Raw genomic sequence first — 13,420 nt, 5'->3', positions numbered from 1 at the left:
AAGCTTAGACTGAGGAAACTGCGCCTAAACCAACCGATACTACAGCAGGTATAAATAATTATTTCACGCCTGACGAAACCGGAGACGAAACTCTTAATCTCGCCAGCGCTAGCATCGGCCGCCTTCCTCCGCCCGCGCGCCCACCCAGCCCGCAGCACCCCCTCCCCTTCCGTTATCGACAACGGTAAACTCATTCGCATGCCCCGCCCCCTCCCCGCCAGCCCCGCCCACTGAGTGATTGGTCCACTCCGCTCCTTCTCCATCAGGCGGGGCCTCCCCCTCGCCTTTCTTCTCTGCCGGCTGTCGCGGCTGCTTCAGTTCCGCACTCCAGCGAAGAAGCGAACGGGCGCGCTCTCCCTTCCTCCCTCCCATGAGCCGGCTTCCGCGGCGATAGCGGCGCCTCCCGCCTTTCTTCTCTGCCGAGGCGCCAGTATGGGCAGCCGCCCCAGCAGCTGACACCGCCGGTATCCCGGGCGCTTCCTCTCTTCTCGCCCAGCCGCCGCTTCCCTCCGGCGCCTCCCTTCCAGGCAGCCGCTCGGTCGCCTACAGAACTTCGCCGCGGAGAAGGAAGAGGAAAGTTTGGTCCGCCGCTGGCCAGGCACGGGGAGCGCGGGCTGGCCCGGCCGCCGGCCCGGAGGGTGGCTGCGGCGGCAGCAGCGGCTGGCGGGCGGGCGGGGGTGTGGCCGGGCCGCCCCGCTGCTGCCCCGCGGCCGGCGAGGGTTGCTCGGGGCCGGTGAGCCATGCCGGCGGGCAGCCTGTTGCCGCTCTTCGGCAGCCCCGCCGGGCCGGGCGCGTCGGGCGCCTCGCTAGGCGGGGGCGCACTGGGCGGCGCGGGGGGCAGGAAGGTGTCCGGCCCCAGCGGCGCCTTCCGGCTGACGGAGAAGTTCGTGCTGCTGCTGGTCTTCAGCGCCTTCATCACGCTGTGCTTCGGGGCCATCTTCTTCCTGCCCGACTCCTCCAAGCTCCTCACCGGCGTCCTCTTCCACTCCGCCGGCCTCCAGAAGTCGCCGCCGCCGCCGCCGCCGCCGCCGCCCGCCCAGGGGGAGCCGCGCGCCCCGCAGCCGCCCGGAGCCGGCAGCAGCAGCAGCTACGCGGGTGCCGCTGAAGGGGAGGCGGCGGAGAACTTGGCCCGGATCCGCGAGGACCACGAGCGAGCCCTGCGGGAGGCCAAGGAGACCCTCCAGAAGCTGCCCGACGAGATCCGCAGCGACATCAACCAAGACAAGTCCAACTTCCTCCAGAACAAGCCGGGCAGGAGGGAGGCGGCGGCTGAGCTGCCTGACCTGCCTTTCCGCGAGCCCATCGGGGCGGTGGGGAAGGAGCCCGCAGACCCGCTCGTCGGGCAGAAGCGAGCGAAGATCAAAGAGGTGGGTGGCTCTCGCGTCCCTTCCCCGCCCGGCCGCTTTAACGTGTGTTTCTTCCTTCGCCTCTTGCTTCTCCGTTTGTGTCACCTGCCCAACTCTCCCGCCTCGCAGTGACCGTCAGGATCGCGTGCTCCTTGCAGCAGTTCTTTCGCCGCTACCTTTGCAGGAAGCGGCTCTATAAATGTGGTTAGTAGGTACATCTTTAGAGGTGACCAGAAACTTCACATGAAGGAAGAGATAAGGACACGTGTCACTACAGACGGCTTTACACTTCGGACGCCAAGGTCTCTGTACACCAATGGGCAGTTCTAAAAAGGCGGGATGACACATTGTATCGCAGAGCTTCTGCAAAGCTGAAGCGACCACAAATGATGGGAGTTCTGCCTCCCTAGGAGTTCCGGAGCTATATGATTAAAGAAAAGATCAGGGGAAAGATGATACCAATATTTGAACCGATTATTCTTTCTCAGAGTTCTTGGAAGTTTTTTACCATAACTTTTCTCTATTTTAGATAAGATAGGAAGTGGACTCACTGCAATAACTGGATTTTGATGTTGGGGAAATAATGATAGAATCGCTCCATATCTTTTATTTAAACATTATGTTTTATTGAGGGTAAAGTGAACTTGATTCACTGAAGTCTTGCTAAACTCTTAAAACCTGGGTAAGTGTAGAGAAGGAACTTTATCATACACAGTAATTTTTACATGACCTGGGCTACCCTGATCTTGGAAGCTAAGCAGAGTTGGCCCTGGTTAATATTTGGCTGGGAGACCACCAAGGCAATCCAGGGCTGCTGCTCAGAGGCAGACAATGGCAACCCACCTCTGAACATCTCTTTTCTTGAACACCCTATGGGGTTGCCCTAAGTCAGCTGCTACTTGACAGCACTTTCCACCACTAATTCCTACATCCAAGGCACATCTATGTAGAAACCTCTAAAATGAGCATGCTGAGCATAACGTGTATGCAGTGAGAGGGGAGCCTAATCTGTAAAAGTGTTGCAGAATTTGCAATACTTCTATAGCATATGAATTTACTTCTGTAGCATGTGAAGTCCACAAAACTGACACAAAGGTGAAAGATTTCTACTTTGTGCCTTGTAGTTCTAGTACAACTAGTTAAATGATTTAGCAAAGTAATTTTTGTGCTGTTGAACAGTGCATTATTCCTAGGAGATTTTTTTTTAATGAGCTAGTAGGGCAGACCTCTGCCTTATATTGAACTGATTGCTGGTGAAAGGTTGGTGCTCAGTGTGGATTGTATAAAGCTATGTAGTTAAGGGACATTCATTGTTGTATGCTTTGATCTCTGATTTTAGAGATTTCCAAATTTCATAGGAGTAGCAGCAGCAGCTCTGATTAAAATGTTCTGGCAGCTCCATACAGCAGTAGAAACTTGTTCTATGCATCCCTAGTAATGTGTATGCTTGACCAGGTTTTAGAGTTTTGTTAGAATTTGGTTAGTTCAAGTTATTCAAGTCTCCACACTAGATTGCCTGTCACTGATATGATTTGCTAAGTAAATCATCAAAGTTCAAAGCAGCTACTGTTATCAGTATTGATGTAGGTGACACATCAGGCTTGTAATTACCAGAATATGATTTCATGGGTCTGTGGTGTTTTACCTATTCTTCGTTCATGTGTGATGAAGGTAAAATGATTCTTCAGCCTTATTACAAATGGTTTGTGAAACAGACTTACGGCTAAAGCATTGAATCTATCGCCAAGATGACTGTGGTGCAAAGCATCATGCCTCTAGTACTTTTTCTGATACTTCAACATACAATTTTGTATGCAAATGACTGCAAGCTAAACATGATCTCAGGAATGCATTAATAAATGTTCTGAAATTATGCCCTGTGTGTTGAGAGGCTGCTGTAATAGTTTGTTCTTCATTCCTAATCATCAAATACTTTCAGAGCAACTTCTTGCATCGTGTATACAATTAGATACTTTCCAAGCATAGTAACATTTTCATTCATGTTGAATATGTTTCTAGCAAGTTGGAAAAAAGGGACAGTATCATAAAATTACACCGTAACCATAATGTGGTGACTATGAATAGTAACTGAAGTAGCACATTGACTTGAGTCTTTCAGGACACTCCTTCAGGTGTTTGTTGGTTTGTATCACCTTTTTTATATCTGTTTCAGTTCTAAAAGGCCCCTTTGATAATCTTTCGTGCATGTTCAGTCTATGACTTACAGGTCAAATTGTAGGTGATACAGTAGTCAGTCTAATGTTGAGGAATCCATTGTTTTGCACTCTCTAAATTTCCAGGCTTTATCTTTCTACCCTAAAGAGAAAACATCCACCGGTTTTGGAATCAAGAGGAGCTCAAAACTTTAAGAGGCAGTTGAGTGTATTTCTGGTAATAAACTGCATATTGTAACAGGCCTGCCTAAATACAACCATAATCCAGTGAATGTGTTCTAGTGATACTACTTTACAAAAGGCTTTGTTTGTCAAGCTATTTATACAGTGAAGAAAAGGAAAGGCTTTCTAAAACTTAAGCACAACTAAAATGAAAGCCTTGAAGTCAGTCCATCGAAATTCATACATTTGAAAACTATGTTTTCAAAGGCTGGGAGAGGGTGATTAATATACTTCCTTAGATATTGACAGGAGATATAGTAGGATAAGTATCTTACAACCTGCTGCTAACCTCAGAAATAGAGGAAAGACCTTGGAAAGCTATTACGTCAACGTAGATGGTACTGGGCTAGGTGAACTAATAGTCTAATTCAATAAGAGCCACTTCATATGCTCATATGAGCTAAAGCCTGGTAAATTTAAAAGGAATTAAAGTATGGAAGTAAAATCTTACATGCCCTTTCATTTCACCGGGATTTTTCTTGTGCCACAGTTTACAAAGACTATGGCCCAATGCTATCTATGATCAATCAGAACTTGTTGTTTTACTACGAATAACAGCTCTGATAGAATTTTAAGAATGTCACCAGTTTCCTGTTTCTTGAAAGACTAATCTTCATGTTTTCTTGCCACTTCATTTTCTGTTGTCAAGGCTAACTTACATGCACAGATGCAAGTTTCAAACCTTTTTAATTTTTAGAATATCATTGTTAATATCACTCTCCATTTTTTGTGTATGTCTACTTAAAAGGTGTACTTTTCTTGAAGTCACATTTCCTTGCTTGTTTGAGAATTACATAATGTTCCACAAAGTTCTAACTTTTATCACCAAAAACCTGACCTCAGATACTAGCATATAGCGCGTGTCTTTAATGTTTTATGCATCTCTTTACTATTACAAGCATACTAAATTGTAGGTCTGTACTTTTTGGGCAACTGCTGTTTTGTAAATTATTGCTTGACTTTGAACTTTAACTTTATTTTGAAAATTGCTTGTAGTGTAGATAACTGCTGGAGCAACTTTGCTTTCCTTGACCTCTTTGTTACTAATATGGCTTTTAAATGCTTTTTGTGTCTTTCCTTTCAAATATGCCTTTTAACCACCTGAAACTGCAACTTAATGCATAAGCCGTAAGAAAAGTACCTTGACAGCCCTGTTCTGTTCATGTCTACTCAGTCACCACTGAGTTTAATAAGACTTCTTAGTAAAAAAATACTTAGGATTGCAGCCAAGTATAATGTTATAGAACATGGAGTTCTCTACAACTCACACCTAGATTCTTTTACTTATAAGTAAGTCTCATTAAATTTAATAAGCTGATTTCCAAGTAAACATGTACTTAGAGGAGTCATTCTTTAGCCTTGTACTATAAAACAATTTAGAATCATTAAGCTATATGCATAATGTTTTAACTGTTTCATTTGTCCATCATCCTTTATCATACCACATTTGGAAAATGTGTCTTGTCCCACATAGTCAGTCAAAATTAATTTTCCAAGATTGCTTTGCATTTGCTACTTGGAACTATCATCTATATCTTTGAAAGGTGTATTCTAGTGACAAATATACTGAGTTCTCATATAAGCATTGAAGAATGTTGAGATGCAAAACAGACATTGTGTTCTGAAGAATTCCGGAGCAACATATGTGCCAAACTGAGATTTATAAATCGTGCCCACAGTTCAACAACAATGCTTTTTCAAGGCTTGGTTCCCCTGTGGTATAATTGTTTCAGTGGATTTACTTGATCTTTGAAGTTCAGCTACTACTCCTACACCAGGATCAAATCTTTACTGTGTTTTACTGGAGTTTATTCTGATCCAAGTAATCTTATTTATTAGTGCAGCATAATTAAGAAAAACTCTTCTGTTCAGAGTATTTACCATAAATGATAACAAAGCATCTTTTAAATTTGCATTATTAAAAAATAGTGTATTTGATGCATGTTTTCTCAATAGGCTAGTCTTATATTCTGCAGGAAATTAAACCACTAAACTTCAGGTTATAGGAGTAAATATACATAAAACAGCTTTTTGGTACTTTTTCCTTTGTAATAGAAACAGAAGTGTTTTCTGGACTTGAGTAGTACAGATTTTTTTCCCCAGGTGTATGTATGCAGAGCAAAATGGATCCTCTAGTTATGCAGGTTTCTAGTCATAAGTTAGGAGAAGTTAATTGAATTAACTCTTATAGGTTGCTCCAACAAAGATGACTCAAGCTCAACTTCAAAATCTTTTAGGCACAATGTTATAATATATGTTATGTATTGCTCTTAGTTGCCTGAATGTCTGGGAATATAACTGCTTAGTAAAATTATGGTAATACCTAGCATGAGAAATTCTTCAACATTTCTTTTTAGAAACTAAGGCTGCAGTACTTCATTCATATTCTTCTCAGTATGGCATCAGTATCCAATAATTTCAGAATCCAATATTATTAAAGGCTTCCATCCTATACTGAATCTAGCAGCTTTATGACTGCATGATTTCAGAAGCAAATATTGCATTAAGAAATTGACAGTGGCTGATGAATTAGCGTTTCACTGACTAAAATTTGCGTGCATGCATGTGCTTAAAACACTTTGTCATCATTTTTTTAGCTTTAGCATGGATAACTGCTGAAAAATTATTAAAATATAGCTTTGCTGGTTCTGTTGTATGAAAGGAACAGTTGGACTTGCTTAGGTGGTTCTTGTTCTCCACCCATCTGCAGCTCTGAGAAATGCAATTCATATGTAGCCCTTCAAGATTAAAAACAAAGTAGTTTCAGTATTAAATTCAAAATTTATAATTAACACATTGCAATGTGAAATTATCATTTATGCAGTAACTGTTTATATGAAATCTCAAATTGCTAAATCAATTTTGGCTCAACTGCAATTTTTGCTGAGTTCAGTGAACTTGCATTGTAAATTTGCAATACTAAGAATTGCCACAAAGGACTCTAGTCATATTTGTGGCACAGCTATGCTAGTGGAGCATACCATCATTCTTATTAAAATAAATACATGGTTGCAATAGTATTTACATGCTTTGTTTAACTGTGATTGACCTCTGCAGGTAGGTCTGATGCTTAAGCACACCATCTTACATGACATGTTTCCCAGTTTTTAATGTTTAGAAAAGAGTACAGCCACACACCCCTTTCTAAAATACTCATGGCAGTATCAAAGCACAGGGTGAAATTACCAGTGTCCCAGAGTAACAGCACTGCTGTTTCCACAGAACCATTTTGCTCATATGAAAATTACTGTAGAGTTGTTACTCACCTCCAAGCCCTATCAAATAGACTTAAAACTGTTTAGTAGGGTTTCTTGTGGGTATTTTTTAAAGGAAGAACATGAACTATATTCCTTGTGTATTAATCTCTTGTACTGAACAACCTCTACTCCGCAAACTTTTGAAAATACAGGTCTTAGAATGTAGATTTTTCTTGGCCAAATACACATTTTTTACAGGAAGACTAATAAATTTAAATGTTAGAATGATAGGTAGGCACTTGTTGCAGGGACCCAAAATGTAGTCGTATGCAAGTTATTGATATAGCTTATACTGGAACTCATTCCATCTTAATATAGAAAGGCAGCCTTCTACCCAGTTGTCTGGAAAATGTTAGTGCTAATCTCATTCCAAATGGCTAACTAAAACAGTTACTAGAAGTGTCGATTTCTGTAAGCTGTTGCTCTCTGTCATCAACAGATGCTCTCACTTTTTAATCACATTTGAATAGGATGAAAGCCAGAAATGTCAAACTAGCACTTCTGGGTATCTCCTCGACCACCCACCCACCCTCAGTGCTTATAACTTATATTTAGGTCTCAATTTAAGGGACTGTCAAGTGTAAACTGTAATAGACTACAAACTATAAATTGAGAGTGAGCGTAATCTGTTGTCATGATCTTTATACATATGGCATACACTAATAATTATCCAGCTAATAGCCTTCTGTCTCTTAAAGCATGGAGTGTCTAATGCACAGTTCCTAGGCAGTCAGCCAGATTAGTTTTCAGCAGTGGCATCATGTGTCTCCAGATCTGTCTTTATCACTAGTCATATCTTTTGAAGAACTGGGCCACAACACTTATGTGCTAACATCTGGTGTCTTTTCCAGTGTTCTCAATAAATGTTGGTGGAGAGCTCCCAAAAATGCACTGTAGGTTTTCAGTGACTTTTTAAAATGGGCGGAGTTTCATGATTCTAACCTCCCTCAAAGATACAAAGGCTGTATGTAAATCAATGGCATAGCCCTTATTATAAGACAGTATTTGGAGCTTCTTAGTTGTTCTACTTTTAATTTTTAAAGCAGGCTTGGACTTGCTGCTGTGTTCTTGGTGTAAAACAATTTGTATATCTTTATGAAATGATTTCAAGTAAGATTACTTACTACACTCTGAAATTTGTGTGTCAGATGAAACACATTTTAATCACAATGGAAGCCAGTTGCTTAATCTTCATCTCCTCTATCCTGTGGTCATTTTTGAATGGTATCCCCTAACCTGCTTTCCCAAGCATTAGGGAATTTTGTACAACTTGTATCTGATTATAGATCTGCCCTTCTTTTCTTTTGAAGTGCTACTGAGTCATAGTGGCTGTTCCGGAACTAAAACTTACCTTGCATTTTAGCCGTTGAGAAAGACTGGCCTGATCCTTGCATTAAATGTGTGCATTTGTATATGACTGTGCCCACTAATGTGCCCACTGTTTTTTTTTCCATTGAAATAGGTGATAAACTGACATTTTTTTCTAATAAAGAAACCCAAGTATTCAAATGGATTTTATAGCCTGCAGAGAAAAAACTGTCTTTTGGGAGTGGGGGTGAATAACATTGCTGTCTATAGCTATATGAATTTATAGTGCCCTTAGGTTTTTCAATAAACTAGTTCCCAATGTGGCTTTAGTGTGAGTGACTGTGAGAGAGAGACTGTCAGGTTGTAGCCAACTTAAGATGCCCTGTAGGGTTTTCAAGGCCAGAGGAAAACAGAGGTAGTTTGTCATTGCCTGCCTCTGTGTACCGACCCTCTACTTCCTTGGTGGTCTCCCATCTAAGTACTAATCAGGGCTGACCCTACTTAGCTTCCAAGAGCTGATGAGATTGGGAAGATGGCCTATAGCATTTTTTAAAAATAATTGGTAAAACAATGAGGTTTGATTCACATACTACATTTTTGAGAACTTAAAACAGATGTATTCTGGTATTTGCATGCTCCCCAGGCATTCATGGGCCTGATTAGGATCTGGGTTGTGGTGTATGCTGAGAGGGGGCTTCCCCCATCTTCATGCACATTGATCCCCATCCAAATCCAGGCTCATATGCACCAGAGAAGCATGGTACTCCTAGTACATGTCTGATCCAAAGACTTGTGGCAGTCAAAATGTCTCCCAGTGGGGACCTGAAGCAGCTTACATCATTTTCCTCTCTTCCATTTAATCCTGTGAGGTAGGTCATGGGTCCCCAGTGTGGTGCCTGTGGACACCATGGTGCCCACTGACACCTTTCCTGGTGCCTGCCAGGTGTTCTTAGAAATTAGGCATGGCCAAGGCTTCTAGTTGTCCATTGGAGATTTAATTGGCTGTACAGACTTTTAAAAATAGCAGCAGCCACCACAGTACAAGGATCTTCATTGTGTGACTAAAGGTGGAAGCCTTTTGGTGGCTGGCTCTGCTTCCTGCAATAGCCATTTTGTGCCCCCCCCCATGGTATGTTAGAATTCCAAAGGTGCTCAACAGGCTCAAAAAGGTTGGAGACCCCTGGATTAGACTGAATGTATGTGACTGGCCCAATATCACTCAGCAAGCTTCCATGACAGAATGGGATTCAAATGGGATCCTAATCTGACACCCTAACCACTCTACCCAAACTGGCATCAGTCCTCAATCCAGGCACAGTAAAAGGGTCTGGCTACTGTAGTTTTTACCTCTGGTTGGTTCATTGTAAACTGAAAAGGGGGTGTTCTCTGCTGGAGATGGATTCAGGTATGGTAGACGAAGATGCCTACCTGTTTCCTTTTTTCTAATTACGATGAGGGTGCTCTCAGATAAAACTGGATCCCAGGTAGGATCCCAGGTATCATGTGATATATTAAAATATACTGTCATTACATTGGTTTTGTGTTGCATTTCAGACCAATTATGCAATGGCTATTCAAAGCAACCTTGCATAATTGGTCTGAAACGCAACACAAAACGTAACCATTCATCTCTTCTCCATTTTCTTAATTCAAAGTAATTTGATTTAATTGACCTATAGATTACAGCCATGATCAGTTACCTCCCTCAAAATTGTTCAGTTTAGATCCTTCAGATGTCCATTAGCATGTACGAAGAGCTGATGCCAACCTGCTTCTTGTTTGACAAGTGAGAACTTGGCATTTGACTAACAGCTGACGTTCTAAAAGGGCCAGGAATTCTGTTAACATGGAAATGCGCAACCCATATATAGTCCAGGTCCAGTTTTTGATACGTTTCAGGAAATTAGGATGGAAAATTGGCATTTATAAATCAGAATTTTGCTTGTACGCAGCTTTTCAGTCAAAATTCTAAAATGGGAGAATGCTGAAGATTCACCAAATTAATATTTCTGTCCAGCAAAGAGAACCCCAATATTGTAAACCTCTGTCCAGATCTCACCTCTACAACAGGATGAATATGTAACAAAGGGTAGCTCCTTAATCTGTTTTCAGATAAAAAGCATATACTGCTTACTATCCTGGCTTAAGGGAACTGCTTGATGTGTTGTCATACTTTACTTGCAACTTCAACTGATGCAGTGTTCAAAGAATAAGTATATAGCACTGACTTTGGGAAATAGCTGTTTTATGACATACTGTAATGATTTTGTGTGTGTGTGTGTGTTTAAATGCTTGGTGTGGTACAGATGAAGGGGGGGTGAAAGAGATGAGTAAGTGAGTTGATTGGTTGATGAATGAGAGTGTGGGCAGAGTGAACTGCAAGTTTTAGTTACTGAGTGGAGATAAAAGAGTCAGTCTGGGGAAAGCAAGCAAGCTGTGTGCAGCCTGAGCATGTTTAAGCATTTCTGAGAGAAATATAACCTGTGTGGAAATCTGAACTCTGTGTCTGAGAGAAACTCATTCTGTCTAAAGCAGGCAAACTGTGTGTGCGCCTAAGAGAAAAATCTATAAGTATTTGAGTGAGAAATTGATATCTGAAGCAGGCAAACTGTGTGTATAGCCTGAGAGAGAAAGCTTATGAAGATCTAAGTGACTGTGCCTAAGTAAAGTAACTTTAAGAACAAATAACACTCTTTGAAACCATCAAGCTTAAGAAATAATATGAAACCAATATGCTTATTGTAAAAATAAAAGTTTATTTTGGGGTCTTTTTTAACCCAGAGTATCTGTTATTCCCATATCCCATTCAGGGCCACATAGTCCCACAAAGTCCCTCAGGGCCACATAGTCCCACAAAGAAGCCTGATGCTTGGGCACATTATGAAAGGGGAAATTTAAATTATTTTGGAATATAATTCCTGGTGGCAGCAATCTAACCAGAGGGGGCAAGAAGAAAAGGGTTAAAGGCAAAATCTAATTGAGAAAAAGAAAGGGGCTCATAACACATACACTATCTTGAAACAGCTTCATTTAAAAGGTGTGCTGACAACTAAGTTGGGAGAGGCATCAGGCAGTTAATTGGTTTGGGAAGAAGAGTGCAGATGTTTTGGTTAGAGGTGGTTGGTTGATTGGTTATAGCCCCAATTAAATTTATATGGTGGAGCCCATAGGTGCTATAAATGGTTAAATTATGCTTTGGATGATCTGATCATGGATCCCCAACATAATATGTGGTTTGGCCCTGAGATAGCTATAAGCCATAGTCCTCCATAAGGGAGAAGTAAAAAGTTTCCAGAGAACATAAGAGTTTTAGTATGTATTTAAAAGTGAGAATGAATGAACAAAGCATGTCCTTCAGTTCTGCGTGCTTAAAAACAAGGCTGTACTGCTAAGGTAATAGCATAATAGCATAATAGCATAATAATTAGACTAGGATTTGATGAAGGCTAGCAGAGCAATCTTGTATGTGGGTATTGGTCTGAAATTTTTACTTGAGGTTGGATGCAGAGTTGCTGTGAATTCATCCCTCCTATTACAGGCTTCTGAATCCACCAATCCTGTTCTGGCAGGGAGAAATCACCTGTCCCCATGAAATGTTGTTTCTGGAGGTATTTTGGGCTGCAGTAAGAGGGAGAAGCTAAGAAAGATGAGCATCATTAGTGACAGTTCCTTCAGTCACATCCATCCAATTAATTTTTGGAATTAACTTTTTTCTGCATTTTCACTTAGAAAATTTCCCTGAACTGCAGGGGGTGGGAGGAGATAGAGATGGTGGTAATAAATCCCCCTACAAAATGTTCCAGGGTGTATAGTTTCTGGCTGTTCTAACTGCAGAATCAAATGAGTTTAAGTATGGCACTACAACTTGCTGATATGTACACTCTAAATCAGAGTTTAAGCTGTCCTTCACTTTAATGGGGGTATGCTGGCATCATTGCTTTGCTTTTTCCATTTGATCATCTCTGTACATGCACATTTTTTAATCTGTAAGGTGCTGCTAACGAAAGTGCAGTCTTTGCCAGGCATTAGATTTGCTATATGTAACTTGGCAAAAGTGTTGCAGGTGCATAAAATACCTTTGCTACAGTATCTAAGCATTATAATCCTGTTACTTTATAAGAAAGTTCTTAATTTGATTAATAACCTGTATGCTAAATTTCTTAATGAGAATTAATGGGTGTGCATTACAAATTCCTAATTAACAATGGGGAATGAAATCAAATACAACAGATTCAGTGTTATAACTATAGTACCATTCCAGCAATATGATGCTGTTACAAAGTTTAACATTAAAGTATTAGTCTATAATATGATACGAATTTAATTGCCAATTGAATTAAACACATTGATCTTTGGTGTACAGTTTATTTTTGGTATTATTTACTGCATTAGCTTCTTGCTAAATCAACATCATAATCTTGCTTTCATTTCCCACCAGATGACGAAACATGCCTGGGATAATTATAAACGTTATGCTTGGGGATTAAATGAACTGAAACCCATATCAAAACAAGGGCATTCAAGCAATTTATTTGGTAAGTAGGTTGTACTTTTGTACTTAATGCCATGAGCTGATTTACTGCTTTTAAGTCGGAGATTACATTAGAAGCGCATGCGCTCTTAACCAGCTGTTGTGACATATGATATCTTTAAATTGTTTATTGTTGAACATAAACAGTAGTACCATTGCCTTATATCAGTTTTGTTCCCTAATTACAGGAACTACAACACTTATACCACCAGTGATATGCTATTATATTGCATTACTGATTTTATCCCACTAATATAGGTCTATAGGGTCCTTAGGGTAGCAAAAGTAAAATCCATCATTTCATCTAAAATAACTGATTATTTTGAGCATCAAATTGGTAAACTCTAATATCTATTATAATACCAGCATACTAAACCTATATAGCAAACATTAAGTACAGAGTGCCATCTAGCTTTGGCAGACTCTTTTAAGACTGAAATCTTCAGTTCTATTGCTTTCAGCTTTGAATGTCTGTACTGTTTCCAAAAGGAAGATAGCTTCTGATTGGTATATTTTTAGTATCTGGTGGGCCAAAAATAGTAGGCCAATTTTGGATCATTACAATGAATAAAGAAAAATCTT

The 13,420-nt window shown here is 40.9% G+C and overlaps 1 protein-coding gene across 1 annotated transcript in view; it reads left to right on the top strand.

The window, feature by feature from the left end:
* Positions 1–301: 301 nt before the first annotated feature.
* MAN1A1 (mannosidase alpha class 1A member 1) overlaps positions 302–13,420 on the top strand; it is a 110,723-nt gene continuing 97,604 nt past the window's right edge. The window contains exons 1-2 of the mRNA XM_054987735.1: positions 302–1,367; positions 12,746–12,842. Of these exons, the coding sequence (XP_054843710.1) occupies positions 741–1,367; positions 12,746–12,842 (724 nt within the window). The 5' untranslated portion in view covers positions 302–740. The remainder of the gene's footprint in view (positions 1,368–12,745; positions 12,843–13,420) is intronic.

This window comes from Eublepharis macularius, chromosome 1 (assembly GCF_028583425.1).
Source record: "Eublepharis macularius isolate TG4126 chromosome 1, MPM_Emac_v1.0, whole genome shotgun sequence".
Lineage (NCBI taxonomy): Eukaryota > Metazoa > Chordata > Lepidosauria > Squamata > Eublepharidae > Eublepharis > Eublepharis macularius.
The sequence above is the reverse complement of the archived record's forward strand: the minus strand, read 5'-3'. Positions and strand labels throughout refer to the sequence as shown.